The sequence below is a fragment of the Anabrus simplex genome, chromosome 10, assembly GCF_040414725.1.
Source record: "Anabrus simplex isolate iqAnaSimp1 chromosome 10, ASM4041472v1, whole genome shotgun sequence".
NCBI classification, from domain to species: domain Eukaryota; kingdom Metazoa; phylum Arthropoda; class Insecta; order Orthoptera; family Tettigoniidae; genus Anabrus; species Anabrus simplex.
The window spans coordinates 31,344,514-31,372,105 of NC_090274.1; the positions used below are offsets into that span (position 1 = coordinate 31,344,514).

General features: G+C 38.3%; 1 protein-coding gene and 1 long non-coding RNA gene across 3 annotated transcripts; both read right to left on the reverse strand.

Moving 5' to 3' along the window:
• Positions 1–3,365: 3,365 nt before the first annotated feature.
• LOC136882293 (uncharacterized) lies at positions 3,366–10,144 on the reverse strand. The gene is made up of 2 exons (XR_010861134.2): positions 4,675–10,144; positions 3,366–4,593 (listed from the first exon to the last, which is right to left on the reverse strand). It is a non-coding gene; the product is annotated as an uncharacterized lncRNA (long non-coding RNA).
• A 1,837-nt stretch (positions 10,145–11,981) lies between these two features.
• On the reverse strand, positions 11,982–27,358 carry TORIP (Torsin interacting protein). Of its 2 annotated transcripts, XM_067154863.2 has the most exons (3): positions 27,153–27,358; positions 26,868–26,915; positions 11,982–13,252 (listed from the first exon to the last, which is right to left on the reverse strand). In XM_067154863.2, exons 2-3 carry the CDS (start codon positions 26,883–26,885, stop codon positions 12,179–12,181), a joined length of 1,092 nt encoding a protein of 363 aa, XP_067010964.2. In that variant the 5' UTR covers positions 26,886–26,915; positions 27,153–27,358; the 3' UTR covers positions 11,982–12,178. The 2 variants fall into 2 exon arrangements, with proteins under 2 accessions (XP_067010964.2, XP_067010965.2); XM_067154864.2 differs by lacking the exon at positions 26,868–26,915.
• Positions 27,359–27,592: the final 234 nt, after the last annotated feature.

A 27,592-nucleotide genomic window follows, 5' to 3' on the forward strand; every position in this document is an offset into this window, starting at 1 on the left:
TGGTCTGTGAGACATTTACTCTACTGTGACAAGATGACAAATGAAAAAACTACCGGGTGGGGTTAGAACCCACCCTGTCCTGAAAGCAAGCTTACAATTACATAATTTAAGAATGAACAAAACAAAATGCTACTTACCTATCACAGTTGCTGCTGATTTTTCTCTTTACAGGATAAAAAGCAATTATCAGTCCATGAAACTGTTCCTCTGTCTCTTCTATAAAAAGTGGGAAGTGTATTGGGAAATAAAAATATTATCTGAATGTATTTTTAATAGGATATAAGTCAGCACCAGATTAATACAGAGTTAGGTCTCATCCAGCATTACTGGTGACAAGGTTGAAATTTTAATACTAAAACTTAAAAGTACTTTGTCAAGTATCTCTGCATTTAAAAAAAAAATTAAAAAAGCACCATGCAAGTGCTGTGCGGTTTGGGTCACGTACCCGTCAGCTTGCATTCAGGAGTGGGTTCGAATCCCACTGTCGGCAGCCCTGAACATGGTTTTCCGTGGTTTCCCATTTTTACACCAGGCAAATGCTGGGGCTGTACCTTAATTAAGGCCATGGCCGCTTCCTTCCCACTCCTAGTCCCCTCCTGTCCCATCGTCGCCATAAGACCTATCTGTGTCAGTGCGATGTAAAGCAACTAGCAAAAATTTTTTTTTAAATATAAAAAAATTACCAAGATCAAGCAACTCGGTAGATGTCATCGTGGTTGTAACAATGCCACTAACTTGAAACCTTCACAGATCAGAAGCAAGATATAATCTGTAAAAAGGCACAAAAATCTTTTTCCGGTGGTAGGGAAAATCTATTGTTATTGTCAGCCAGGGAAACTAAAATAGTTAGCCAACAGTTGCCATTTGTTTCACATTTTTGTGTTATGGAAGGTAAAAAATAAAAACCTTATGAAATATTACAACATTCTTTTAATTAGATTAACATTCCAGGAGGTCAAAGTGCTAACGTGGAAGATATGACTAATCTATACTATAAGCTGAACCAAGCCTTCTGTTAATAAATATAACTGTCGATCAAGATAGAGGTGCATATACACCCCAAGGAACTGCAATATCAATTTTAAAGCATTCCATTTAGGAACAACATTATCAGCTACCAAAGCGGTAGATTTGTTGTCGTGAGTTGGTATTTATCCTTGTAGAAACGTACAGTTGGCTCGTAGATATGTTTTTCTTAGTGGCCTAAGTAGTGTTCAAGTCGTATGGTTGAGTTGATAATAAATCCTTTTGCTCTGTCCTTAAGGCTAGCTTTCATGTCGATTCCCCGTGGACTTCCTCAAAAACGTTGAAATTTTTCATGCAGAGTTTGTCAGAAATCAATGTTCTTATTTCCTGATGATATGAGATTCTCAGCACTTCACCGTACAGAAAGGAACCCAGTGTTTTCTTTCTCTGGGACCTTTGCGAGAGGTTTCCATTCTGAACTTTGCCTAAAACATTTTGTACTGCAGGCACATTCAATATTATTTTGATGACTCTTCACCATTTACTGTAGGAAAGTTTTTGGTGATGCCATATCTGGTTATTTGCTGGGAGTAATTCTTTATAGAGTTCTTTACAGACAGACCCCTTTCTGAGGGAGAGAGCTCCATTTTACCAGTTAACGGTTCATCAAATCTTGACGTATTTTTCTTAGATTAGGAAATCCGCCTCTTTTACTGGAGATGGTATCGGTGTCTGTGTTACTAAGGGTTGTAAGCTTGGATGCCTGGTCAAGCATTTTTGAAATGTAGTTGTTTCTAAGGACGACATCACATGTGTTTATTTGCTGGAGGTAAACTTCCCACATCGGTTTAGAAAGCCCAGTATCCTTTTACTTCAAATCAGAGTACAGTTCACTGTCAGGAGTGTCCCTGGGTAGCTGCAGGATTTCTTTCAGAGAGCTCCTGATTATTCTATCAGCAGCTTGTAAGAATTTAGCTGGTACTTGCATAATTTCCAGTTTGAAAAGTGCATACTTGAGGTGAACAGGTAGTTTTGTTTAAAATGGTTCACATTTGAGCAATTGTTGTTAGTAGATCTAATTTCCTGTGGAGGCTTTATAGAGAAGCAGTCATGTTAAAAGTGAGTGTATCATTAAATGTGACACTTCTGAAGTATTTAATCTCTTCTTAATTATATAGAAGGAAAAACACTTGTCTGATCAACATCTAAAGGTGGATACGGGAAGAAATTGTAATTCACAATCTGGTAATTCAGTCTTCCTCATTCAATATTTTTGCTTATTGTAAAAAAGCACACACACAATGATAAAAAAGTTTTTGTTTTAACATCGCCTCAACTACTTTTACAGTTTTCATTAATGTCAGTAAGTCAGAATTATGTGCTGGTAAATCTACTGACATGAGGCTGGTATATTTGAATACCTATAAATGCTATTCCACTGAGCCGGAATTAACCTTGCCAAACTGGACTCGGAAGGCCAGCGCTCTTCTGTCTTAGCCACTGAGCCTGGCAACATAAGAGAGAAATATGATTTACAGTATTAAACGATCAACTTTCCGTATGTACAGTCTGCCAACAACGGACAAAGTGTGCAATAGTCAAATGAAAAAAGTAAAAGCTACAAAGCTGAGAATTAACATGCATGAATGAAGGCAGGCTAAAAATCAAGAATGATTATAAATGATGTTCATAGGTTGTAGATGCGAGATCTCACTATTTCCACTAAATCATGTATTATAGATGTAATTATTGTAGACAAGTGAGGTAATCCACCTAATCAATACAATATAAAATTATTACTTAAATTTATTTTAATCATGGTATTAGTTTCGGCCTACTGATATTAGGGCATTATCAATAGACAAAATATCAATTGGCCAAAACTAGTACCATGATATTAAAAAAATGAACTAATTTTATATTGTATTGATGAGGTGTATTACCTCATTTGTCTACAATAATTATATTGTCATCAATACAGAACATGAAAATTATAGACTTATAGATAAATTACAGATATAATGAGGGCTGAAATCCTGTTCTTTGGTAAACTGAACATTTTCCAGAACTTTATGAAGATTGGCACAGTACCATGAGCTCCAAGCAGTAGCCCTATTACTTCAATCACATTGTGGTGCATTTTCCTTTGTAGTAGGGTATTGCAGGGTTGTGTTATGTCCGCTTTCTCAGGATTTACTTCTTCAGGCTGACCTAGATGATGTTCAGACCTGATAGTCTGGTCTATTGTGTATTATTAGTGATATCTGCAATTGTCATTTTAACCCACATTAATTAAAAATTTAGGAATGCTGTCCTGGAAGAAAATGGGTGGGGGACAGGAGTTTGTAATCTGCCTTCTGTAATAATTCAGGATGCAGAAAATTAACTGACAGGGCATGAACATTATAAAGCAATAAAGAATATATTTATTTTGCACTAATATATTTCACATCACAATACAGTGAAACATTCTCTTTTACGGACATCGAAGGGATGTAACAATTAGTCCATATGTGGACGGTGTCCTTTATTGGGGGGAGGCTGACCAGTCTAACTGTAGATTTATTATCCTGATTATGCATACCTTGACTCTTTAAATGAAACTGGCTACTTTCATTGTAAATCAAGTAACAAAAGCTTTAAAACTCTGAATTAAAAAAGAAATGAACCAACCCATAAAAATTATTTTTAAAATGAGTTAGTGTGGTTTATCATTCCCTATTTTCAGCAAAAGGAACCAGTCCTATATCCTTTCATTATTATAAATGATATCTTTGTTGGAAAATTTCCTCGATATGAAATGTAGCATTTTAGGGCAGAGTAATGAGGTAATTTCAGCTTTACAGAAAATGGACATTTTTATATTCAACCACTAGCCAGTAATTTCTTTATCCATTTAACTTCAGAACAAAGGACCCATGTTTAAATTTAGTATCAGTTTTTCTTCCTGATCAATGCAGTCCAAATCATGTACAGTACTGCAGAGAACTGCAAAATTCCCTTTTAAAAAAGTGGAGTCAGATTTGTACTTATTTGTGTCTTTCCTCTATAGAATTTATCTCCGAACACTGCAAGTAGTTTTCACTGCATACTCTATTATTTATTTTTTTGGTGGATTGTCAAACCTCATAGAAACTGGAAATGATAAGGATATAATTGAATGAAAACCTACAACCTGTTTTCCAGTCATTGACCGAGTCAGGGATGTAATGAATGAAGCAGATATAGGCTATTAGTACGATGGGGTCGCCACTCCCAAAGTGATTTATTAATGAGTGATAAATGATATGAAATGATACTGGAGTGTGTTGCTGGAATGAAAGAGGATGGGGAAAACCGGAGTACCCGGAGAAAAACCTGTCCCGCCTCCGCTTTGTCCAGCACAAATCTCACATGGAGTCAACGGGATTTGAACCACGGTATCCAGCGGTGAGAGGCCGATGCGCTGCCATCTAAGCCACGGAGGCTCCAAGGATATAATTATTATTAAAAACTTATACTGGAATCAGACAGCTGATATAAGAGTTGAAGGGGTTCTCTCAGCAAATACTGCTATCCAATCTAGTGTCTGACAATGGTGTCTCCAGTACTCTTCAATTTATATTCAGAGTTTATCTTCAGGGAAGCCTTCTGCTATCCAATCTAGTGTCTGACAATGGTGTCTCCAGTACTCTTCAATTTATATTCAGAGTTTATCTTCAGGGAAGCCTTCATAGATTTGGACCAGGGAGTTCTTATTAATGGCAAATGGCAACAGTCTATAATATCAGGTATGCACATTATACAATCCAATCTAGTGTCTGACAATGGTGTCTCCAGTACTCTTCAATTTATATTCAGAGTTTATCTTCAGGGAAGCCTTCATAGATTTGGACCAGGGAGTTCTTATTAATGGCAAATGGCAACAGTCTATAATATCAGGTATGCACATTATACAATTTGCTGATTTCTTGAAAGGTCTACAACTGATGGTTAAGATATCAGAACTGTACTGTATGGTTTAAAAATCAATGTGAAAAAAACAAAATTCGCTGTTATTAATAAACAACAAAACATTTCAGGAAAATTATTCCTAAATTCCATAAATTGAGAGAGTGACGAAGTTTAAACACCTAAGCAGCTGTGTGAATTCAGATTGGAGCCAATCAGTCTAAATCAAATAGAATAGGCATGAATGTCTTTATCAAGATTAGTTCTATTCTGAAAAGTCACCATTTGAACATTGAGAATAAACTTTGATTGGTAAAATGCTACATCTTCACAGTCTTGCTATACAGAGTAGGAGCATGGATGTAAGACTGCAACCACTAAAAAGAAATTACAAACATTTGAGATGTGGGTCTACAGAAGCATAGTAAGAATTTTCTGGACATACCACATAACAAATCATGAAGTATTAATGGAGATTCAGGAAGGATGCAGAGATTAGTTGAACTGTTAAGAAAAGAAAAATTGAATATATGGGACACACGAGACATAGTGAGAGGTCTGGACTCTTGGACTCCTTCCAGTTAATACTAAAGGGAAAGTAGCTGGCAGTCGTTGGCATGGATGACCTGGCTAAAAATGTGGAGATTTGGTTCAATACTTCGACAAAACTACTTCAAACTGCAATAAAATTGCCACCAAGATCCAGCAATGGATCAGCACTAAAAGAAGAAGTCAAACCTATACATTTAGATGCAATGGCTCTCGAGGCAAAACTGAAGAGTGAGTGAGGAGAAAAATAAAGTTTCAGTATGTATCAAACCGATTGCAGTAACTCTACTTCGGACTCATCAGTCAGGTAACATATTGCAACTTTCTTTAGTCACCTGCTCCCAGTTATTACAGAAGGGCTAGGTTAGTACTATTTTCTTTTTCCATTTTTTTTATAACGCACATTACATTGTATTAGATATCAAAATCCCATTTCTGTCTTTAGTTCAGAGGCATGGCAAGCTTTAGGACTCTCAAACAGCTGTTTGTGTTGTATCTCAGGGTGGATATTATAATTACTGATGAAAAACTCCCTACCTCTAGTCCGGTACGGGGCGGGGGACTGTGCGCAAGTTGATATTACGATTTTGTGTACAATACACAATCTTAATAACTTTAAAACTCTAGTGCATATCTAAAAGAGCAAGGATGAAAGACATGACAACACCGTCACAAGAAGATCACCAAATCAGAGTGGAAAATTATCAGTTCGCCACACAGCAAAATTAGTATAGCTTAGGAATATGTACCGTACATCATGGACATTGTGTTAGATGTCATTTAACAGCACTATAAAATAAAATGCTAAGAGCAAAAGAACTTCAAAAGATATACAGTGACAAAATGTTGAACTTGGACAAATTTTCCCTCAAATTTCAAAAATGTGTAAACAACTTTAAAACTGGAAGTCAAATGCCTAGTGTAATGATTATAAAGTGAAATTATAATCCATAAGTTGGTATACTTAAGTGGCTACCTTAAGAAAACTTGGTTATGTTCTTATTTAAACACCTGTCGTACAAGTTCTACAGCATAACAATATAACAATATAACAATATAGGACTATAATATGAACAGAGAAATAAAATATATCATATAGGTTTTTATATTACAACCAGAGACTTAAACACTGAGAGGTCGGCTGACTATCGGAAATAGTTTCTGAATAGCAAGTTCAGATTGGTTTTAGCCACGGATCCAACTGACACCATGATAGATCAATATTCTCTAGAGATAAGTGTAGCATGGAAGTCTTGCATATCGAATTATTTTCCCGTCTTCAACATAATTTTACAAAACAATCAAAATTGTGAGAAAAACCCTGCTCCAAGAAAAACTGCTACAGTAAAATATTTCCCACCAAGAACCTCAATGTTAATGACTTTGACACCACCTGATTTTTTATGTTATTTCAATAGAGACATAAAAATCTGTCTGTATTTGAGGAATGTCCATAAGGAGATGTTTCACTGCACTTACAAGGAATACTATCTCTTTATGCAAGTTTCACTGCACTTACAATAAATACTATCTCTTTATGCAGGTTTCACTGCACTTACAATAAATACTATCTCTTTATGCAGGTTTCACTGCACTTATAATAAACACCATCTCTTTATGCAACTGCACTTTTCACATCACAGCTCTATATTTGTTATACAGCCATAACTTTACAGCCATGGATATTATGTTTCTGTTAACATACTGACATAAAAAATGGGTACAAAAACTGGCAAGAATTCCTCACCAAGATTTGGAATTCTAAGCCTTCTCAATCAGTTTGCTTGAAAGCTAAGAGAGTCAAATTTTTGTGGTTTTATCATTTTGATCTAGTGGCATGATCAAAGAAGAATCCCTGGTTAAAATGAAGTAAATTTCTTGGTTTTGGTAAAACGAAGGGGTGTACAGGGGAGACCTGTTGCGAGGGAAAAATAACAGTGAAGAGCAGAAAGGTAAACTATTAAAAAACATCAACACACTCATATCTCAAGTCACAAGTCTTGACAAGAGAAATTTATTGTGATGACCACTGCTTTTGAAATTACTATGACTTTTGAAGTTTTAAAGTGATTGTGTCACGTGCTGACAGTTACACTAGTAATATCATTGTACATTTCGTAGAATGTCAACAGTAAGGTCACAAGGAAGACGATACACGATGGTGAAAGAAATGCTGTACTAGTTACCAATCGCTCCGACGTGGAAGCCGCATGGAAACATTAAGTTCGTTATTTAGTTTACAGATAGCATTATACCTAGAGCACCAATGCTACTTTTATTCAATCTGGAATATCTCTCAATACCTGCAGAGTAATCCTAGTGCAAAAATAAACAGTTCACAAATTGAGAAAATGGAACTTTTATATAATTAATTTGTATTTGGTTTATAGTAAGATCAACTGTCAGTCAGGATTAATGATTTTAGCTTGTAGTGTTACTTGTGCCACATCGTACATACAAGCTCTCAGGATTTCTCGTCAGATGCTCATAAAAGAAAGGAGCCCTAAACAACTGCTGTTTATCCTGATCATCACCAATGGGAGGAATCTTCATTCAGGGATAAACTATTAAAAATTATTTGGCTAAAATCTATATATTCTGTGACCACAAACTAATTGAGAAGGCTGAAAACTTATATCTAAATTATATATATTCAATACTGAAAAAACAAAAAAGTACAAATTCTTTCCAAAAGAAACGGAGAACATATTGGTTCAACTTACAGGCACACACATATGTAAGCTTTCAAAATAAAAAGAAAGTAGCAAATTAGTATTAAACACTACCAACATCAAAGCACATAAATAGAGTACTAGAGAAAGTAATTGTATTCCATCAACTATAAAATTACTTACATTACTAAACTGTACAGACTTAGTACAATTAAGTGATATTTAGAGATAGCAGCATGAAAAGGAATACATAATAGGATAAACAATGAAGAGTCAGAAATCGGAACAGAGAGCAACAGAAAACATTTTAGTCCAACTTAGATGCACACACATATAAGCTTTTGAAATTGACAGAAAGTAGCAATTAAACACTGTCAAAATCAGAGCACTACGAGGACCAGCGTAAATGAGTGTACTTGTAATATATTCCATCAATTATATTACTAAATTGTATAGGTTTGGCAAAATTAAGTCATATTTAAGAAATAGGAACATAAAAAGGAGCAGACAGAATCTCAGGGAATGAAGTTTGTGTATATTACATGTTACCATTTCTTGTTTTTGTTCTGTTTCAAACTTCATTTGTTTCACTTTCCAATCTTATGATTGCATGGTTTAACACAATGAAGCCCTCACCCAACCTTTAATAGAGCCGCATAAAATGCTTGCACATCCCGTGCCCTGTGGGGGACAAGTTTCCTGTGTTGTAAATTCATGTGTATCATCAGAAATTGGGTTTGGATTTCCACAAATATTTTATTTCACAACTTCCCTAATTATAGGGTTGCCACTAGGATAAAGTATATTTTTCAATACAAAACCTACCATCACTGTTTAAGAGGTTATAAAAAAATACTACATATTAAATCATATAAGCATGGAATATGAAATGTTCTAGGGAGAACACTGCATTAATATTAAAAGGATGATCGGTTTGTTATTCTTACCCTTAAAGCAATAATCACCAACATTACTTTGTAGGATTAAGCAAGAAAGCATGTAGGCCCTAACTGTCTATAAATGGACATCTGGCCCTATGAGTTTATATAGTTCAGTGATTACCTCCATGCAATACGTAAAAATAAGGCATACAACAAGAGTTACAAGAACGGAAAGGCTGGTAAGGGAACTCCAAGAGTCCAGATGTTGTGTAATGTCTGTGCAACCTGGATAGGGGCACTCAACATTGTGTAGAGCAGGACAGAGCATTGCCTCCAGTATGATCATAGTTACAGACGATATAATGAGGAGCATTAAGGAAACCGAGGATAAGGCTCAACACATGAACTTAAATACCGAGTTTGAGAATTTCTGAAGCCGTTTGAATTGTACCTACTTTTGTATACCTATTCTGAGATAAGATTGAAGTATGAGGCAATAATTTGAAGTGTACAAACAAACAAAAATCTTCTGTTTTTCGAACTGAGCCTCTATGGACTGCATGTTAACAACCAATCTCATTTTCAGTGTCTGTGTCTTGTTCGTCTGCCGGCTTTGACATCTTGCCAGTACCTTTTGAGCCTGTCGATCAGCGCTTTCTTCCACTCCTCTGGTAAAGGGCCTCTGGCTTCTGGGTTGTCTCTCCACCATAAAACCCTGATAGCTTTTCACCATCCTTCTGACAAAATTATAATTTTAATTATTCAGAAAAAGATATCACACTGGAACTTAAAAATGAGATGGTGTGTGTTTGTTTCTTGCTCAATCACACCAAAACTCTTCGAGTAATTGGGCTGAAATTTGGTACGATTATATCTGAAATACTAAATTTACACACAAGCCTATTCTGATTTTGAATTATTTAACTGTTTTAAAATGGTGGCTATTTATGTGTAAGAATATAGTGAAAATGTAAAAACCAAAGTAACTGGAAAATGATCAATCCTATCAACACGCACCATGTGTACCTACTGTAATATTCAAATTCCTATAATAATAAAAAAAATTTAAAAAAACCACACAGGCAATAGATAATCCCTCTCGACTCCAGCAGTCTTACTGTAAATTATTCTTTTCTGTGTTCCAGTAATTCGCATGTTGAGTGCAGTATGGCAAGGAGGATCAGGGTGAAAACTGGTGTTCGTAACCATACTGGACCAAATTCAACTTACGCTACAGTTTATTGCTCTATGCAGGAAATTTTGTGAGTCTGCATTTTATTTGATGGAAAATACATCCGTTTATAAACCACAAAACAGTTCAGATGAACGAGAGTTTCCACTTCTGATGCTTGGGCTGAAATTGGGTACGGCAATATTTTAAGAGATCTATTTTCACATAGGCCTACTTTTGACTTTGGAATATTTAACCCTCTCAAAACAGTGGCCATTTACTGTACATGAAGGATGATCTGAATATGGGTATATCTGCTAAAATTTACAATACAAAATATGTCAACGATAGGTATAAACAGAAGTCGGTGACATTATCAACAGCCGACAAGTAAGCTCTGATAGTTTTACATAAATAAATTAAATAAATAAATAAATAAATAATTAAATAAATAAATAAATAAATAAATAAATAAATTTCTCTCTCAATATATAAGAATTTTGTTTGATTTGATTACAATAAAGTAAAACCTCATTAATTTGGACCCTAATAAGCCAGGCTTCTAATAATCTGAAAAAATTAAATGAACATGAAAATCCAGAATGGAAGATTTTAAAAGTGGCTGCAAGTTCAAAAATCACATTTGTCATATAGCTCCATGATGGTTGAGGTAGTTTTGCCAATTGTTGTGGATACACACAACTGACAGCTTGTATTAAGCTGTTATATCAAACTCCACAGGACTGTGTTTTAACATGTTATCATTATGTCATTAAGATGCCCTTGTCTGGACATAAGCACCAACAGAAGGGTATTTCTATTCACAAAAAGTTAGCAGTACCGAGAAAAATGCAGGTATGGAATTGTAAACCAAACTGTCTTTGACATTAGAAAGAAAAAAAAGAGTGAACTGTTACCATTTATGCTAAACTATAACAAGGACAAGAAAAACAGGAAGTGAAACAAATGAGAAAGCCTGCAGAACAAATCCTATGGGAACCATTTTGGTCTTGAGAGGCAGCTACCTTGATGCATTGTCCCTTCCACTCAATACGTTGTGCTCCGTGGAGAATTTTGCTGTGTTAGATATCACTTGCTCCATGCCAGGGTACTTTTACTTCATAAGAATGACTGCTACATAAACAGCTTCCCATTTGAGGCAGACTGTGAAACAGTGTATGAATGGTTTACACTACTACGTTCACCTGAAATTCAAACTGCTGTGGAAAGACCAGGAAAGCTAAACTTTTCAGTGAGCTGGTTTTTCATTATTTCAAAGATGCCATAACATCTGAACAAGAATGTCTTCAAGCCTTATGCCCTTTAAATGTACCATAATAAAATAGTTTTGTTGCAGTGAGCAGTTTTAATCCATTTTCTACTCTTCATTTAGGTTATTTAAATTAGACCAGACTTTTGTTAATCTTATCGACTTATTCCCCTCCCATTGGTCCAGATTAACGAGGTTATACTGTATTGTCATTATTTACAATGAACGACCTGGCTATTTGTAACCTTCAAACATACTATTAGTGAAATATAATAAGATAGCCTCTGGAGAGAACTGGCGCAGTTCTTTCGAAATGATGCTGTAATAGGTGACCTGCATGTCTGTATAAATGAAATAGATGCAATGATTTGTCACAACAAAAAAGCATCACCACCAATTTTTCCAAACCACACTGAACTTCATGAATGAAAGGGAACATACTGTCGTTATGTTCTATTTTGGCTGTCCAAGCTTTTTAAAGCCATCCTATGAGACAAACAGATAACAATTCTGATCTTTTCCCCCCCTCCCCGCCCTGTCACTATCATCAGCATAATGTGCCTTCAAATTGGTTTCTGTTGTAGGTAAAGCACGGCAGAATACAAAAACAGATCAGCACTTAAATGAAGCCTTTTCCCAGAAGTTAAAATTGCAAACTTCATGGTAGCTCCATAGATGCTTTTACAAGACTTCCTTTGGCTCAAGGAAAATTGCTTATCTCCAAGATTCCTAGCCATCTTCACTCCTTACAAGGTGTCTTTTCCTCTTGTTTAATGACAACCACTTCACTGGTCATTCTTACAATAAGAGGATCCATTCGGTCACGATCTAGGTGATTCTTCCAAAGGCTGGTGAGAGTTTCTTCAGCTACTTCAACAGGAGATTTCCTGCTTGTGCTGGTTGTTCTCAGAGTGAAGAAATATACTGCTTTCTCCACCAGAGGATTCACTTCATCACAAAATGTGTGAAATGTCTGTGCAATGGTTGCAGGTATTTCCTGAAGGTTATTAACTATCATCACACCAATTCTCTCCATGCTAGACCTAAACTGATCAGTAAAAACACCATAATCTTCAAGAAAAGATCTGTTGTTCTTCAGCTCTGAGCCATCAATCTCGACAAGATCTTGACTCCCATCTTTGAGAAACTTAGCAGCTGCCTTCCCAACCTCTTTCGCCAAACATTCTGATGTGCCTCTATCCTCCTGGTGTAGCAATAAGAAGACTGACGGCTTGTTAGGTTCATCCTCTACAATCTTCTTGATTCCCCCCATAAAAGAACTCCACAGATTAACTGCCTGTGAAGGGAATTTTTCTCTCAGAACCTTAAGTTCTTTCCTCAGTTGATATTCAGCAGTTGAGAATTCAAGATTTTCATGCTTGTTGTCTGATGGTGAGAGATACCCCCATGATACAAGAACCACAAACAGCACAACCAAGAAACACAGAAAAATGAAAATTAACATTCCATCCTCTATATTCCGACTCTTAGGTTTACTGCCAGTGATCTGTTTAGTCAGATTTCGTAAGTCGTGACGCACGGGTAAAGCTCCTTCAGGCTTGTACGGTAATCCTCCAATACTAAAGCTCGTATCTTCCTGATCTGAGGTACTGTCTTCATCAGATTCTTGCCCGGTTTGTGACCTTGGTTTGCGCTTCTTCACACGTGGCGAGGATTGTCTACCGTAAGCCTCATTTAATGGACGTGTATGACGAGGTAGACGGGGTGACCGTTGAACGTCCATAACATCTGTTTCTTCCACTTCATCCATATGATGTATGTGTGGCCTGGGCTTGGGTGAGGCTGGAGGTCGCTGGAATACAGAAACAAAACAAATTTATAACAAGTGAATATTTATTTTTCATCACCGCATTGTACTTGAAACAGACTTTCAGCTTATTAGGTGATGTTGAGTACATAATATAGTACATGCCGAAAAAATGTTAAGTACTGAACAAAAATGGCCAACCCGCACATCAGTGAGATCCGAGCCCACAACCTTCTGGATGCTCTACCAATTGAAATCTGAAGGGATCTGATCTGCAGATCTGGCTACTGTAGCTGAAAGTGTATTTCAAGTACAACGATGCACCTGTGGAAATTAAAAATAACTATCGCTTGAAATAGCGCACTCTGCAGGAGTATCAGACTTGTAGCTCAGATCCCTTCTAAGAGAACAAATATGACCTTGGCCACTGTAGCTAAATTGGTAGAGCATCCGACACAAAATTGGAAGGTTGTGGGTTCAGGTTCCACTGTTCTGTACTCAACATCTCATTGCCAACATGACCTAATAATCTGAAATTCTATTTCAAATCATATATCATATACAGTATATGATTAGGAAAGTCAGCGAAAAACAATTAAGTAAATAACACTTCTCCTTATTATTATTTAATCAGTTCACTCTCCAGGGTTGGTTTTTCCCTCGGACTCAGCGAGGGATCCCACCTCTAATGTCTCAAGGGCAGTGTCCTGGAGCGTGAGACACTTGGTCATGGGGATACAACTGGGGATGAGGACCAGTACATTGCCCTGGGAGCCTCACCTGATATGCTGAACAGGAATCTTGTGGGGGATGGGGAAATTGGAAGTGATAGGCAAAGAAGAGGGAAGGAAGCGGCATTGACCTTAAGTTAGATACTATCCCAGCATTTGCCTGAAAAAGAAGTGGGGAAACCACAGGAAACCACTTCGAGGATGGCTGAGGCGGGAATCAAATCCCTTCTACTCAGTTTACCACCTGGGGCTAAGTGGACCACGTTACAGTCCTTATACCACTTTTCAAATATTGTGGTAGAGTTGGGAATCAAACCCGGGCCTCCAGGGATGGCAGCTAATCACACTAACCACTACACACAGAGGCAGACAACATTTCTTATTCCTGAAAAAATTCCAGGAGAGCGGTCCTACAAGGGTCTCTCTAAAACTAATTCACCACATTTTCAATTTAACAAAGCCAATTATCTCTACACCTTTGCTATTTTTTTTATTGCTTGTGTTCAAATTTCGTTCACCCAATTCCCACACGTGGTGAGGTGGTAGCACTCGTTCAAGATTTTTACTCTGCTTGATGTCTGTCAAGGGCAACAGTAAATTAAATGTCAAGAGAGAAAATCCACTATGGATAACAGCCACAAAAGTTCAGCCTACTGATGAATCTACAGATAAATTTAGTACAATAGATATTAAAATACATTTATGGGTACAAAAGAAACAAATGGAAAACTGATAAAAGGACCAAACAAAAAAGCATACTAAAGAACTGCTGAAACTCAGCAGAGAAAATATAAGATGGGTAGTAGGACTGTTGACAGGCACTGCCATCTGAAAAAATACCTACATAGAATTGGAGTAATAAGAGACAATATATGTAGGAAATGCAATGAAGCAGAGGAAGCAGCTGAACACATACTTTTCGAATGTGAGGCGCTGGGTAGAAACAGACTCTCCACTCTCGAACTACCAGGTGAAGAGAGAGAAAAAATACAAGACGACCCAATAAGAACAACCTGCAGCTTTGTGAAGGGAGCAGGTATATCCAGGTGGGAATGAAGGAAAAACATGGTAGCAAAAGATCTTAGAGGTCGACACTAATTATGAACTAATATTTAGAGGCCCCATGAAGAAAAGAAGAAGAAATATATATAATTAATCTTCACTGAAATTTAAAGAAAACACCGAAATGCAGTACTTATTATTTTTGGGCAGCTATCCCGCAGATGGATTCTATTTATTTCATCATCATCTGGAGCAGTTTCCAACCACAAGTTGGGTCAGCCTGGGACATAAGCCTCTGCATCGTTTTCTGTCCATCCACCACTTTTCTTCAGTCACTTCTGTCCAGTTCTCTCCGCTTGCCCCGATGTTCTTTTTTAATTGCAGGTTATAAACTTCATTTTCCTTGTCCGTATTGAAGATCTACTTGTGATACAATTCCTTTGATTTGCCAATTGCCACCTTTTCAATACAATAAAAATATAGTACAAACTTACATATTTATTATGATGTTTATATGGTACATGTTTCGCTTCTTTTCGTGAGCATCATAAGCCAAACTATCATTAATCTAAGATTGTATAAGATCATAAAACAATTCTTTTGGTTCAACAGCCATCTGTCCCTTGGTCTTCCTCTAGGTCCCCTTCCCTTCAACTCCATTTCTAACTCTTCTCCCATTCTCTTAACATGTCATACCACTGCAACCTTGATTTTTCTATCTTTTTCTGTAGAGATACCTCATTTACCATTTCGCAAACTCTCTCATTCACTGTCCATTCTCGTTACACCTACTCTACACCTTTGAAACTTCATTTCCACCGCTTCTATTCTACTTTTTCCGGCTCCATGGCTAAACGGTTAGTGTGCCGGCCTTTGGTCACAGGGGTCCTGGGTTCGTTTTCTGGCAGGGTCAGGAATTTTAACCATAATTGGTTAATTTCACTGGCTTGCGGGCTGGGTGTATGCGTCGTCTTCATCATCATTTCATCCTCATCACGACGCGCAGGTCGCCTACGGGCGTCAAATTGAAAGACCTGCATCTGGCGAGCCGAACTTGTCCTTGGACACTCCCAACACTAAAAGCCATACGTCATTTCATTTCATTTTTATTCTACTTTTATCCCTCTCCTTCATCATCCATGTTTCTGATACATACGTCAAAACTGGCACAAAATAAGTCTGGTAGATAATTCCTTTACATATCAGTGGTACATCCCAGTTCCATATCAATCCTCCCACACTCTTAAAGAATCCAATTGCACACCTTCCTCTTTCATTGATTTCCATCCTGTTTCCTCAATTTTCTTCAATTACATTTCCCAGGTATTTAAAGCTTTCGGCTCTTTTCAACTTCTCCCCTCCTAATATCATGCCATTGTACGTTTGGTTCTTGTTTTGTGTCGTTAGCAGCACTTCACTCATTTTTTGGCTGAGAACTACAATTCCATAACTTGCTCCCATACATTTGGTTGGCAATTATTTTATGTTATATGGGTGGTTTCGTACAATTTGGAATCTTTCAAGAAAGCAATTGACATATCCACCAAAACATTTGTACGAAGTTCAAACTGGCCAGGCCGAGTAGTTCAGATAATAGACTTATGACTCCCAAGTTGCAAGGTTCAAATCTGGCTCAGTCCAATGGTATCTGTAGCTGCTCAAATACACCAGCCTCGTGTAGGTAGATTTACTGGCATGCAAAAAACCTCCTGCATGACAATATTCTGGCACCTCAGTGTCTCTGATTATTGTATAAGTAGTTAGTAGGATGTTAAAACAACAGCAACATTATTATTATTATTATTATTATTATTATTATTATTATTATTATTATTATTATTAAAGTCTATGAAAAAATAATTGGCCCATGGTTCAATCCTATCTCTCAAAGCTGGAAAAAAGATCTAATTATGAGATTTACACCCTCTTTCAACAACACACTATAATGGGTGTGATAGGGTCCAACAGACTGCGCTGGGCTGGACATGTACTGAGGATGCAGGATAACAGAGCACCAGTAGATCTATACAAGGGACATCTTAATGGGAAAAGACCTTCAGGAAGACCCCAAAGCACCTGGAAGAAGGAGATCAACAAGGTATGCAAAAAGCAAAAAAGTAAAGTCATCTCCGTACAGGCCATGAAGGCCCTTGGAGGGGTGGAAGGTAAAGGCTTCCCCTATCCGTAACCTCAGCACTTGGTGGGGTAGAGTGGTTAGCTCTATGCCCGGCCGCCTTTGTCCCCAGGAATTAACCTGGTACTCATTTTGGGTGTAGACTTGAGTGAACCTCAGGGCCATGTGCACCTCCGAAAGTGGAAGTCTCGTTTCTTAAATTTTAAGACTTCCTGACGGGGAATCGAACCCACGTCCTTCCAGATGAACCGAGCACTCCTTTACCGCCTCGGCCAGGCAGCCCCTCAACAAGGTATGCCGGACTCTCCAAATTGATAACTGGGAAGAGCAGGCTCAAGATCGAAAAGGATGGAAGAGGATTGTGAGATCGGCACGGGAACTTCACATCCCTCAGAAGTCTGCGGAGTGAGTGAGTATTATTATTCTGTTCTGCTTTGTTTCGGCTGGCTGGGGAGCATATTATTTCAACAATTTGCATCCTTGAGCTTTAATTCTTTCCCAGTATTCCCACATTCGTTTTCTGCGAGCCTCCTTTCTTTCATCAGTCCACTTCTTGCCTCGTTTCAACTTCGGCTTTTCTTGGAATTGCTGGTATGCTTGAACTTTCTTCTGGAGAGGAACGCATTCCTGGGTGTCTTCATGTGTGATCCCTATTTCTTGAAGGTCTTTTTCAACTTCAGTGAACCAGGGTCCCTTGGTTTTCTTGTTTACAAAGTAGGAAAAGATCCGGTTGATCAATCTCTGCGGGTTCACACGTGTTATGTTGCCATAAAAATTAATCCTCCATTTCTAAATGGTGTCATGTTATCCTTTCCACGTGCAGGTACAGTTCACTGTTATGCCGTCTCCTGTACTCACCACTTTCTCTGATTGGTCCTAGGATCTCTGTCAGGATTTTTCTTTCTTTGTCATCTAACTTTTTAATTAGACCCTGTTCAATGCAAGGCATTCTGCTGCATACAGAGCTTCTGGGCAAATGACTGAACAATAATGCCTAAGCTTGGTGTTGATGGACAATGATTATTATTATTATTATTGTAGACCAAACCTCTTTGCTGTTCTGATAAATGTATGTAATCCTAACTATTTATGGAGAAATTTGAGATTGTTTCACGTGCACGAAATAACATACGAGTAACTTCTCAAATTGTATACTTGTGTCCCGAGTCATGAAAGCAAGACTGCTTTGGACTGCTTTTCATCGCACTGATATCTGACTGTTAGATTGATAACTCCTTTACTGAAATTTCCTACTGATGATTACTGCTCATTCAACTGCACCTTCCGTTGACATGTAGGTTATTTCTTCATGAACTTCAAACCGTTTTGTATTCTAAAGCAGTCAGCCATCCTCATTCTGAGCCTATGATGCCGTTCTTTCTCAAGAACTCCCCTTTTCGATAGAAACCAAGAATGTGAAGAGTTTCAATCTCGTTTCACCCACGGCAACAGGTATCTTGGCTTCTGCCAGAACACTTCGAACTGTGACAAGAATGCAATTCATCTTTATGGCATTCTTCCATTGGGAAGAAGATAATCTATACCCTGTGGATACCCAACTGTTAGATTTCTTCCACTCTTCTTCTCATTTACAATTAATTTGCCTTTGATCTCTGGCTGTTGTCCAGGTGGCAGATTCATCATCAATTTTTACCTCTTCCTTCTCATCAATTGAGAATAATGGTATATTGCTCACTGCAGTAAGTGTGATCTGTTTCCATTCATCATTATTAATTAATATTGCATTTGATTTTTGTGGATTCAAATTGAGGTCAATCTGCATAACATATTGGTTAATCACATCTATCATAATTACAGAGGAACCTTCTTCTTTAGATAAGAGGTCGATATCATCGGCTAAGCCTAGCGCTGCCACATTTTTGAGATCATCCACAAGTGTAGACCTATATCAAAGTTCAGGGGCAATTTCATTATCATTCATCTCCCTTAATATGAAATCAATACAGCATTGAATAACTGAGGACCGAGCTCGATAGCTGCAGTCGCTTAAGTGCGGCCAGTATCCAGTATTCGGGAGATACTGGGTTCGAACCCCACTGTCGGCAGCCCTGAAGATGGTTTTCCGTGGTTTCCATTCCCACACCAGGCAAATGCTGGGGCTGTACCTTAACTAAGGCCACGGCTGCTTCCTTCCCGCTCCTAGCCCTTTCCTGTCCCATCGTCGCCATAAGACCTATCTGTGTCTGAGGCAATATGGCTGAACCCTGAGCAACTCCACTACAGATTTATATGAATAATTAATGTTATTTGCTTTACATCGCACTAACTACTCTTTTACGGTTTTCGGAGACGCCAAGGTGCCAGAATTTAGTCCTGCAGGAGTTCTTTTTACGTGCCAGTAAATCTACTGACACAAGGCTGATGTATTTGAGCACCTTCAAATACCACCGGACTGAGCCAGGATCAAACCTGCCAAGTTGGGGTAGATTTATATGTTTGTGACACTGCATCATTTTCAACACTGATCAAGCCGTGATAAGTTGCAGTTCCAAGCATTGTAGATGTCGAGATTTGGTGTTCAAAGTCAAATTTGGATGTTTGTCACCAATTGTATCAAATGCTTTTGACACATCAAGGAATGCCACACAGCAGCCCTCCTCCTTTTTATATGAATCTCACAGGCAGCTGTTTAAGAGAGAAGTGTTAAAGACAATTTAAAAAAAAACCTTTTTGCTGTTCTGATAAATCTATGTATGGCCTAAGCTTTCTCTCAAGAATCCTCTCCATTATCCTTCATAATACTGAAAATATTTTATTGTTAATGGGGCACCAGTTACCCTAATACATTTGGATCTCCTGATTTGAAAATCAAAACAGTTTGCCCCTTTCTAAATATTTGTAGCACATATCTCCAGGTTAACATTATATTTGGAAAAAAGCCTTTGACTGACACATTTCAGTTCCATAACCACTTGCAATTAAACTTGGACAGGCCCAGAAGCACTGTCAATATTCATTTGTTTCACTGACTGGTAAACTTCTGCGTCATAAGAGATTCCTTGTCATCAACCTTGTGGTTAATAAATCTGATAATTTTCGGTTCCTATTAGATGCGTATTTATTATTAATGATTCATCAACCTGTGAGAAACAGGGCTAACAGAGGTCCACTTGTCAATACAATTGATTATACAATTAGTATACACTGCTTACTAATTGAATTCATGCCATCACTGTACATGTTTCGAGAAATAGATCTATACCCTTCTTCAACAATAATAAAAAACATGTCAAAATTCCTAAGGAGATGCTTGAATTTACAACACCCGAAACCTTAAAATAAAATATCTGCTTTAAAAAACACTTTAAAATATCAACTATTCTATTTCTTATTGCTGTCTAAAACATATCTTCATTTTCTTTCTTGAATAAAATTGTTCATTGTTAAAATCCTATCACTTGTGCAAATAGAGTACTATTCACTGAGTAAGTATTAAATGTTGTTTTATTCAATTATAAAACATTTATGTTATTATAGTGGTATTTTGTATTACTATTATGGAAACCTTCTGGAAGGAAGGAAAGACTATCCACAGTGAAGCTAGAGAAGTTATCAGACATGTAATCAAAGAATGTGGGGAAGAGGCACGAGAAGGACAAATGATACCCTTCCTGAGGCCAGTCAATTTGCGTGTAATGATTACACTGGAATTTCAGTCAGCACAGTGAGTAGAATTCGCAATATCGCAGCTGGTGATTCATCACTATCAACACCAGGGAACCACCGTCCAAAGCCTGAAGAATGAAGAGTGCAGTGTGATTATTTTAATAGGACAGTAATAAGAGATGTAATTCAAGACTTTTATGTAGTCCAGAAGAAAGTGCCTACATGCCCCAAGCTTTTGAATGCCATCAAGAAGAAATCAATTTTCTGTGTGGTGTTCACACCTTGAGGCGAATTTTGAAAGATATGAGATTTTAAGTGGAAGAAGTGTCAGAATTTCAGAAACATTTTGGTGGAGCTCCCAAACACTGTCAGTTGGCAGTGTAGGTATATAAGAGCAATGCAGTGTTACAGAAGAGATAATTGTTCCACTGTTTATATAGATGAATAAATTCCCTCCCTCTCTCGTCCTCTTCACTGGCTTTCTGAGCTTAAGTTGGTGGTTTCGATCCCGGCTAAGTGCGATGGTATTTGAATGTGCTGAAGTATGTTAGCCTCGTGTCGACAGATTTATCAGCACATAAAATAACTCTTGCGGGGCAGAATTTGTCATGTAAAACCAATAAAATTATTACATGTGCACCACATATTCAGTCTTGTTTATTATTATTATTATTATTATTATTATTTTACTTCACCTTTACTTTATCTATAAAGCTTGTGACTGGTGGGAAGTATAGCCACAACTGTTGTCGATTTTGTCTTCACTGGTACATAGTTTGATTTTACTAAAACTGCAAGAGCTATATTGCTTACTTTCTACTGAAACAAATGAACTGATTATTAATCTTTACAATCTGAATCTATAACTCATGTTAGGAAGAAAGAAAAATCTGTTAATAACCTCAGATGCCAAAGCTCTACTATACATATACATCCATTAACAGCCAGTCACAGTAATGAACACCCCGAGACGTATGAGAGAGATGAGATAATGTATTTGTAATTCGGACAGATGGAGATCATCAACAGACAGACGCATGAAATTGACCTGCAACTTACTGCATTTGAAGTATAAGAAACAAAGATAGTCTCCTCCTAGTGCAGTATCCTTCATCCGACGTTAGCAATCATTTTGGCAACCTTATTTTTGTCGGTGGCTGCGTGGAATATAAAAATAACATAATAATTATATATATTAAAATTTAAATAATATAATAACGGAAGCTATTTTGATTTGCCGCATTAAGATGGGCTCTACCTGGGATGAAATCTCATGCTGAAGATGGCACAAATACCTAGCGTCAGTCCTACAGCCAGTGGAAATAACAAAGAATACAAGCGTGTATAGCTTTCAAAGCTACTATTAGTTGTTAACTGCTCGCTAATCAGATGTAGTACATTAAAAGACAAATGCTATCAACCTGCCACCTGCAAAATACAAAATTACGTTGAGTGCCTTGCAGGTAGACACCACCTGAGGACACTGCGACTGTGAGGGACAATATTTTCAGAAATGCAGATACATACACAAGCTTGATGGCGAAAAGCGAGGGCTAGCGCATTTCCAGCCACATTCCTTGGGTAATCCCTCTCTGGCTCCTATCTATACAGGCTCTTCGTGTATGTGCTAGTTTTTCAGGTTCACTCAGGATATTCATAATAAATTAATAGTGGTGCTCATGATTCCTGCTATTTTCTAGCCCTTAAACCACATAGGCTATCTCGTTACATTACAATCAATCAATCAATCAATCAATCAATCAATACTGATCTGCATTTAGGACAGTCGCCCAGCTGGCAGATTTCCTATCTGTTGTTTTCCTTAGCCTTTTCTTAAATGATTTCAAAGAAACTGGAAATCACCCCATGCATAATTAAATATATTGATTGCCAAGAATTGTATTCAAATTGACATTTACCAGACTGTCCCTTTGTCAGTCTCAAGAAACAAGCGAAATCGTATTTTAAGCTCTACCTTCCTGAACATTTCAAATGAATTGCTGCGATTTCGTAGCAGGTGACCCACAGAGAGGCCGTCGGACTAACCTTTCTTCCCGGAATCGTCTCAATATGATAATACAAATTACATGTGTAAGGGTACATAACCTCTCATTTGAGGTTAAACAGTGGTCTCAGCAGTGTTTAAACATGACTGGTTGAACATCAGTTTTAGACAGTGTCTAAGTGATAAATAACGTCTCTGCAATGTGGCAGCCATACTTAGGAATTGTTTAACCGTAGGCATCGTCTAAACACCGTTTCTGCAATTGGCCAATTGTGTTTGTGACCAATGTTTATATGTGAAAAAAGGACTTCATTAAAACTCCCACCTACCGAGCGAGTTGGCCGTGTGCGTAGAGGCGCGCGGCTGTGAGCTTGCATCCGGGAGATCGTGGGTTCGAATCCCACTGTCGGCAGCCCTGAAGATGGTTTTCCATGGTTTCCCATTTTCACACCAGGCAAATGCTGGGGCTGTACCTTAATTAAGGCCACGGCCGCTTCCTTCCAACGCCTAGGCCTTTCCTATCCCATCACCTATCTGTGTCGGTGCGACGTAAAGCCCGTAGCAAAAAAAAAAAAACTCCCACCTAATCAACACTATAAGTAAGACAAATTCTTAATCTACCTCATTAGAAGTACAGTGATACTAGTTCACACGAAACTGGGAAATCAACACGGATAATAAAAATTATAAACTACGACAGTGTTTATAAGAACACTTTTCCTTCATTTGTTGCATGCTGCCCCCTCTGTAAATACTGGAAACTTTTTCAGGGACATCCTGTATGCATATATATATATAAATGATATGAGTAAAGAACTGGAATCAGAGATAAGACTTTCTGTTAATGATGTTATACTGTATAAGTAATAAATAAGTTACAGGACTGTGAGCAAATGCAAACAGACCTCGACAATGTTGCTAGAGGAACAGCAGGAAATGATCTGATGGTCAACGGGGTGAAAAGTCAGGTTGTGAGTTTCACAAAAAGGTAATGTCCTCTCAGTTTTAATTACTGTGCTGCACTATTGGCGTGAAAATACCTCATATTTATGTATTTAGGTGTTAATAGAAGAAAAAATTTTCACTGGGGTAATCATAAAAACGGGATTGTAAATAAAGGTTACAGATCTCTTCGTATGGTTATGAGGGTATTTAGGAGTTGTAGGAAGGTTGTAAAGAAGAAGGCATAATAAGTACCTAACTGGTAAGACCACAACTAGAGCATGGTTCAAGCATATTGGACCCCTCCCTAGGATTACTTGATACAAGAACTGGAAAAAATCCAAAGAAAGGCAGCATGATCTGTTCAAGGTGATTTCCGACAAAAGAGAAGCGTATCAACAAGGATGAAAAAGTCCACCTATTCAATACTACATAATATGTTAATATTAGGTTACGGTATATACGCCGACCATCGCCAATTCACTTGTATGCACCATCAAATACTATTAGATATACACTGACTTAGCAAATGTCATGGGATAGTCACCTAATAGCGTGTGGGGCCTCCTATGGCCCTGCGAACTGCAGTGAGACGCTGTGGAAGTGAGTTGATAAGTCCCTGGTAGTCCTCTGGACGCAACTGACACCAAATGGTTTGCAGAGCGGCCGCCAATGCTGGTCTGTTCGTGGGTGCAGGATCCATAGCACAGAGCCTGCGTTCCAGGACATCCCAGATATGCTCGATAGGGTTCATATCGGGACTCCTGGGTGGCCATGGCAGTCGCTGGACCTCTGCTGCATGTTCCTGGAACCATTCCCGGGCGACGTGGGAGCGATGTGGCGGCGCGTTATCATCTTGAAACGCAGAACCGTCTGGGCGCTGGAAGGCCAAAAATGGGTGGAGATGGTCTCCGAGCTGCTCAACATACCGCGTACCATTCAAAGTCTCTTCCAGAACAACTAGGGGGCCCATTCCATACCAGGGCAATGCATCCCAGACCATAACAGAGACACCAGCACCCTGGACCACACCTTCGAGGCAGGCGGGATCCATTACTTCATGTGGTCTGCGCCATACACTGTGCCTCCCATCGGCATCGTGCAGTTGAAATCGTGATTCGTCCGACCATATCACGTTACGCCATTGTTCCAGTGTCCATCCCTGGTGAATGACAACAAATGCGCGTCGTCATCCCGATGATGTTGGGTTAACAGTGGCACCCGTGTGTGGCGCCGGCTCCCATACCCCATAGAACCCATGTTCCTACGGATTGTCCACTGGGAGACATGTCTCGCACGGCCTGTGTTGAATCGAGCAGTGATTTGTTGCACGGTTGCCCGTCTGTCACTATTGACAATCCGTCTCAGATGTTGCCGGTCATAGTCATCGAGGGTGGCTGGACGTCCGGTCAGTGTTGTCAACTTATATTTTCAAGATCCGCTAAATACTGCTAAAAATCCACTAAAATTCCGCCAAGAAATCCAATCTCAAATAATGAGAAATTTAAAAAAAGCAATAATAATAAATGTCTGCACTCACCTGATCTGTGAGTTTCACTGGGATTAACCCCCTGCATGCAAGCCGGCGAGCTAAAACTTGTAGGCGTTTTAGTGCCAGGCGCAAACTAGGTGAATCCCCTACCTCAAGGGCCACACACAAAACGGGCCAGTTCATTAAACTGTCTTCCTTTATAGCAGAAATATAAACGCTACTCTCTCACAGTTTCATTAACTGTCGTCATTCATCAACTAAGAGATAAGTACTTTTTCCCCACGCATTACAAATTTATGATACTATGATCTCACATTATATTCAAATAACATGTTTTCCTCACGTGACTGATAGCTCCTGGTAAGAAATACGGAATAGCTCGGAGACAGACTGGAGTGCAAATTTAAAAAAAACGTAAAATGGATAAATATTCCGATAATAAATGTAGAATTCTGCCAAAAAATCCGTTGTCCATTAAATGATATATTTCTTTGCCGACAGTCTTCTAATTTCGCCAAATTTAGCGGAAAATCCGCTAAGTTGGCAACACTGCGTCCGGTCGTTCGTCTGTTGTGGACGGTGACACCCGCATTCAACCATTCACGATACACCTTGGACACAGTTGATCGTGTGAAGCCAAATTCCCGCACCACTTCCGAAATCGCACTTCCCATCCGTCGGGCACCGACCACCATACCCCGTTTGAACGGTGTCAGCTCACGACGATGTTCCATGTTACACCTGTCACATGCACAGCCACTGCTCACAAGGTCTCCTATACAACTGCCGCTGGCACAGGGGGCGTGTGGTGCTCGGAAAACACACCAGCGCATCAGTGCTCCGCTATCCCATGACATTTACTCAGACAGTGTATTTATTGGAGTACAAGGAAGGAGCAGAGGTGTGAAAATATCGGGGTTTTGTACTATTACCTGACACATACAACATTGAAGAGGACTTGTGTAACCACAACATAATTAGAAAATCAATGCTTCAAGACATGCCAATAGTGTCATAAAGAGAAGCATTACAAAAATGTTACAAATTTTGTGCTGTGCTGGGAGTAAGGAGATGAACTGCTCCACTAAGCAATATGCCTATGTTCTGAGCTGTCAGTGAAAAAGATGGTGTGGATTAACATTAGTTAATGAATACGGTTGAGTGGTGTTTTTAAAAGTACAAAAGATCACAATAATATAAAGATAAAATTGGAATTCAAGAGGACAAATTGGGGAAAATATTTGTTACTGGAAAATGAGTCGGGGACTGGAATAATTTATCAAGGATTATTTTTCATATTTTTTAAAAAATTCTTTGAAATAATTTAAGAAACATCTAGGTAAACAGGAGATGCGGAATCTGTCACCTGGGTGACTGCCCTAATTTCAGATCATTGGTGATTGGTTTTAAAAGCAACACTTAATAATTAATACCGCATCCTGGACTATATAGATACACCTAAATCAAGCAAGACTTCAGTTTCAATAGGCCATTTTCAAGCAGAACACAACATTGTTGATGTTCTTTCCTTCGGCGCCTCACTCGGTACCACAAGGTTAAGCCATGTACATTTTCGGCTCTTACTTCCCGGAGTATAGGCCTATTAATGGGTTGTTTTTTAAATATATTTTTTTAGAATGACTTACTGGTGTCCTAACCCCCAACTGACGCGGAAAATTACATACGGGACGTTACTGGTATCTGATTAAGTTCGGTACGGTACTTACAGTAAAGTTAGTTCTCATTTGATGGGTCTTGTTGAAATCTTGATTAAGCTGAAAAGTAAACAAAGATCAATACGCTACATGAAATAACTGCAACTGAAATATGCAGAGTATGTAAAACGTTACTTCCAATGTAGGTTATCGGCAAGGACTTGCGTCCCTACCATTTATTTAGAGCTGAAGTTGAGAGGGCCAATAAAATAAACAAGTGTATGCTGAATCTACAGTATCGATGAGCCTCACGTAATATTTATTACTGAGTAAATGCGAACAAGCAAATCAGCATACCTGGATCAATTACTCGCAGAAGTTGACACGAAGGAGAGATGTACTGGAGAGAAACATAAAGCAAGATAGCTTCAATCGATCACTTTTGTTCAACAGACTCTCGCCACCAGCGAAATAGTTAAGGAACGAAAATATAAAATAAGTTATCGGGAATTACACTGACAGATGATCGCTGTGTATATACCAAACAAAAATACGTCGAAATCCGTAAAAGTCCATCAAAGAGTATCCAATGGACAGGTGATAACCAAGGAATCTTCACAATGTCATTAAAGATATCTGTAAATATGTAAGAATCACCGTAGTTACCATTTAATCTATCAGCAATAAACATAGCGCGTGTATTAAAATACAGTTTATTTAGTTGCTGAGGAAGACTAAATATGACTTTAAAAAATAGGTTTTACATGAGTAAAATATCTTCTGCAGTGATTCTCCTT